Source organism: Oncorhynchus kisutch, linkage group LG13, assembly GCF_002021735.2.
Source record: "Oncorhynchus kisutch isolate 150728-3 linkage group LG13, Okis_V2, whole genome shotgun sequence".
Classification (NCBI taxonomy): Eukaryota; Metazoa; Chordata; class Actinopteri; order Salmoniformes; family Salmonidae; genus Oncorhynchus; species Oncorhynchus kisutch.
Genome location: NC_034186.2, coordinates 18,834,987 through 18,838,686, shown reverse-complemented (window position 1 = coordinate 18,838,686; position 3,700 = coordinate 18,834,987). Strand labels below are relative to the sequence as shown.

Sequence of the window (3,700 nt, the reverse complement as noted above, 5' to 3'; positions counted from 1 at the left end):
TGTTTTCACTGTGCTTAATAGATACTGTACATTATAACTACACATGATTTGCTATTGTGCAGCTAAATGTCCGTAATAACTGAACTCAACCCCCCTCACTCGGAACAACCTTCCTAGACGTGTGTTGCAGTTAAAGTTAATGATCCTTCGTGTAAAGCGTCAGATTCGATGGTTTACTTGACATAATTCAGCACTCCCCATTCTGGGACGGATCTCACCACCCTTAAATATTTAGAAATAGCTCAACCGAGCTGTAATTTGTGCCTAACAGTGTTGCTTCCTTAGCTGTGCTGTTCCGTGCGGTGCAGGCAGAGAGGAAGACAGAGGGGTGAAATGTAAGTATTGTAAATCTGTGAATGTATATCCCTCTCTGTGCCTAACATTGCTGTTTCCTAATTGTGCCTTGCCGTGCAGAGTAGGCAGATGTCTGAAATGATTGTATATCTTTTTCTTCATTCCTCTGGTACTTCAGCATGCTCGTTTAAGTGGTGAGGATGCCAAAACAGCGCCAGTGTTGCCAGGCGCTACGCCTTTCCAGTTCCAGGCAGATAGATATCGGATCTTCCTCTGATCACCCATGCAAACTTTTTCCGCCCTCTGATTCCAAACACACTTCAAGTAGGCCTATACTTAATGGAAAAATATAGATTATTCTTTATTTTCCTTTAGGTAAAGATAAGGCAAGAGCAATATCAAAAAATGAAATACTCCTGGTTTGCTTCGATAATTTTTCCCCAAAGAGTTTTTATTTTCTCTCATAAAAAATATTGTCCATGCATGAATCAATGTTTAGGAAAACAGACAGTGTATTTCCTTTCTTTTTGTGCAGCCTCCTTACATGGAGTAATCAACAATCCAACAAATATTTTAAAATACAATATTTTTCAGCAAGTCATACAAAACTACATCAACACATACACAGTACTATATTTTTCAAATCGTTGGCACATGGTAGCCGTCGTTTACATTAGAAATGACCTAAGAACCACGTAACACACACACACACACACACACACACACACACACACACACACACACACACACAGTGGAAAGGCATGTCAGATTGCAACTCATTTGCTTCGTCCTAGTAGTAACCAGATAGAAATAAAGTCATGACAACAATAACACATTACGTTATTCATCACCGCTAAACGACTTGTTATAATCAGAAACAGTTAAATGCACTGAAATGCCTTTTTTAAGACATTCGAAAAACGTAGAGCGCATAGGACAGTGCACATGGCAAATTTAAGATACATAATTACATTATCGTCTGTTACGTTGGCTTTAGGAGAGCAATGAATCTATCTGGAAAGGATGACAGCTGCCAACTCGCGCTGTGTGCATTTTCACAGGGGAGAAAGCAGCCTCGGAGTTTGGCATGTGCCCCTGCGACGTCATGTGGAGAGCTGTGAGTGGGTCCCTGGTGTGCTCTGCGTGCTCAGCGAGGCTGCACCTGTACACGTTCAACATGTGTGACGCGCCGGTGCTGACCTGGTGGTAAGAGTGCTGTGCATGTGCGTGTGCCATAACAGCGGGTAGCGGTGGGTAGGCCAGTGTGTAGGGCAGCATGTGGTGAGAACCCGCGGGCCAGTAGAGCCGGTGGGCACCGGGGTTGGCATGTGCACTGTCTCTATCGGTGTGGTCTCTGTCCTCCCTACGTATGAAGGGCTTGCTGAGGATGCTATCGATGGAGAAGGAGCTGGAAGAGCTGGAGAACTTGGCTCCCATCACCCTCTCCTCCCGGGAGGGAACAGAAGCAGGGGCCGAGATGCGAGTCTCCTCGCCTGGTGTCTGGATGTCAGGGGTCTCGGTGTCCTTATTGGAACCACCGGACCGGCCCTTAGTGATGCGCTTCCTCCTGCGACGGAACACCCCGTCAGCGAAGGTGTACTCGCTGTGCGGGTTCAGCATCCAGTAGTTGTCCTTGCCCCATGGCCTGGAAGGGTCCCGGAGCACTTTGAGGAAACAGTCGTTCAGCGACAGGTTGTGGCGCACCGAGTTCCTCCACCCGGTGTAGCTGCCCCGGAAGAACGGGAACTTCTTCATCAAGTAGTCGTTGATCTCGGCCAGAGTCAACCGGCCGCTGCCGGAGTCCCGGATGGCCATGGCGATGAGTGCGATGTAGGAGTAGGGCGGCTTGGGTCTGCGGGTGTAGGGCTTTCCCTTGCCATCGCTGCTGCTCGGGGTAGCAGGTGCCGGGCTGTTGGCCACGCAGTCCCCGTCTGAGCCCAGCTCGTCCCCGGATAGGGGAGAGGGGACGCTACCTTCCGCATCACTGTGACTGCAAACCTCCATAGGCTTCTGAACGAAGTGGCTTGCGGAGAACACTTCAAGTTTCATTTTTATATTTATTGTTTTCCTCCTTCGCCTCTCACCTGTCAGTGTGTAGCTGTCAGAGTTCGTTGCAGTACAGCGCGATTCTCCTAATCAGAAAGTAATAAAATCTGTCTGTCTGTTGTTGTTCTTTAGAGAGGCGCAGGTGTAGCCAGTGAGTCTGTTTCAGTGGTGGAGTCAGTGCACCTGTCTGTCTGTTTCGGTCCGAGGAGCTCCGATGTACAGAGGAACGGGAGGCACCCAAACTCGTGCCTGTTTAGCAGTTGAAAGTAGATTTGTCTCCGGAGACACACGCGCCCTGTTATAATATAATCCCTCCGCGAGGGACAGCCCACGGGGGGCGTGGTCTAGCGTGTCAAATCTCAAATCCATTGAAGCGATTGAGGGATTTATGATTGCACACTCCTTTGTGCCACACAGGAGTATGTAAAACAAACATAAACATATAGAAAGCTAAAGTTAAAAGGAGGAGGGGAGAAGAACTATGTGTATTGTTCATATATTTTAGAGAGCTCCAATCTCTCTGGCTCCCTCCCTCTCTCTCCTCTCTCTTTCTCTCTCTCTCTCTCCCCCTCTCTCTCTCTCTCTCTCTCTCTCTCCCTCTCTCTCTCTCTTTCTCTCTCTCTCTTTCTCTCTCTCTCTCTCTCCCTCTCTCTCTCTCTCTCTCTCTCTCTCTCTCTCTCTCTCTCTCTCTCTCTCTCTCTCCCTCTCTCTCTCTCTCTCTCTCTCTCTCTCTCTCTCTCTCACACACACACACACACACACACACACACACACACACACACACACACACACACACCTGAGTGAGTGACTCACCTGCGTGACTGTAGATTGTGTACCAGAAAAGAGCCTTAGATGGCGTGCATTTACCAGACAGGCACAGACAGATGTGTTTACGTTTGTAATGTTTATGTTTGTAGAGAATCTCAGGTCACTCTTGAATTGATTTACAATTATATTTAATCGATACATTTACAGAGGTTCTGAACTAAAACACCTTGCTTGAGGTCTAATCTAACATTTCCGTTCCTTTGCATAATAACCACCCAGCTAGCACATTTGGTTCCTCGGAAGTTGTGGGAACATAAAATGGAAAGAATTTTAAACATTCTGAGAATGGAAGTAAAAATATTGCCTGTTCTGCGAACAAACATTTTTAGGTCGCAAGGAGGTTCTACTATGTACTACGTTTTACTATGGTTTTCTGAAAGTTTTCATGGGAGGTTTAATTAACATTCTGAGAATTAAAATGATAGGTTATTTGAAAGTAATTAAAGTTCTGAGAACATATTTCATTAAGAAGTTTTATAACACTGCTACATTACATGGCCAAAAGTAGGTGGACAGCCCTTCAAATTAGTTG

At 46.5% G+C, this 3,700-nt stretch overlaps 1 protein-coding gene across 1 annotated transcript; it reads right to left on the bottom strand.

Annotated features, from left to right (window-relative positions):
* Window positions 1-721: 721 nt before the first annotated feature.
* LOC109902786 (forkhead box protein Q1-like) lies at window positions 722-2,627 on the bottom strand. The gene has a single exon (XM_020499428.2). It carries the CDS (start codon window positions 2,341-2,343, stop codon window positions 1,288-1,290), a length of 1,056 nt encoding a protein of 351 aa, XP_020355017.1. The 5' UTR covers window positions 2,344-2,627; the 3' UTR covers window positions 722-1,287.
* Between the last annotated feature and the right edge of the window lie 1,073 nt (window positions 2,628-3,700).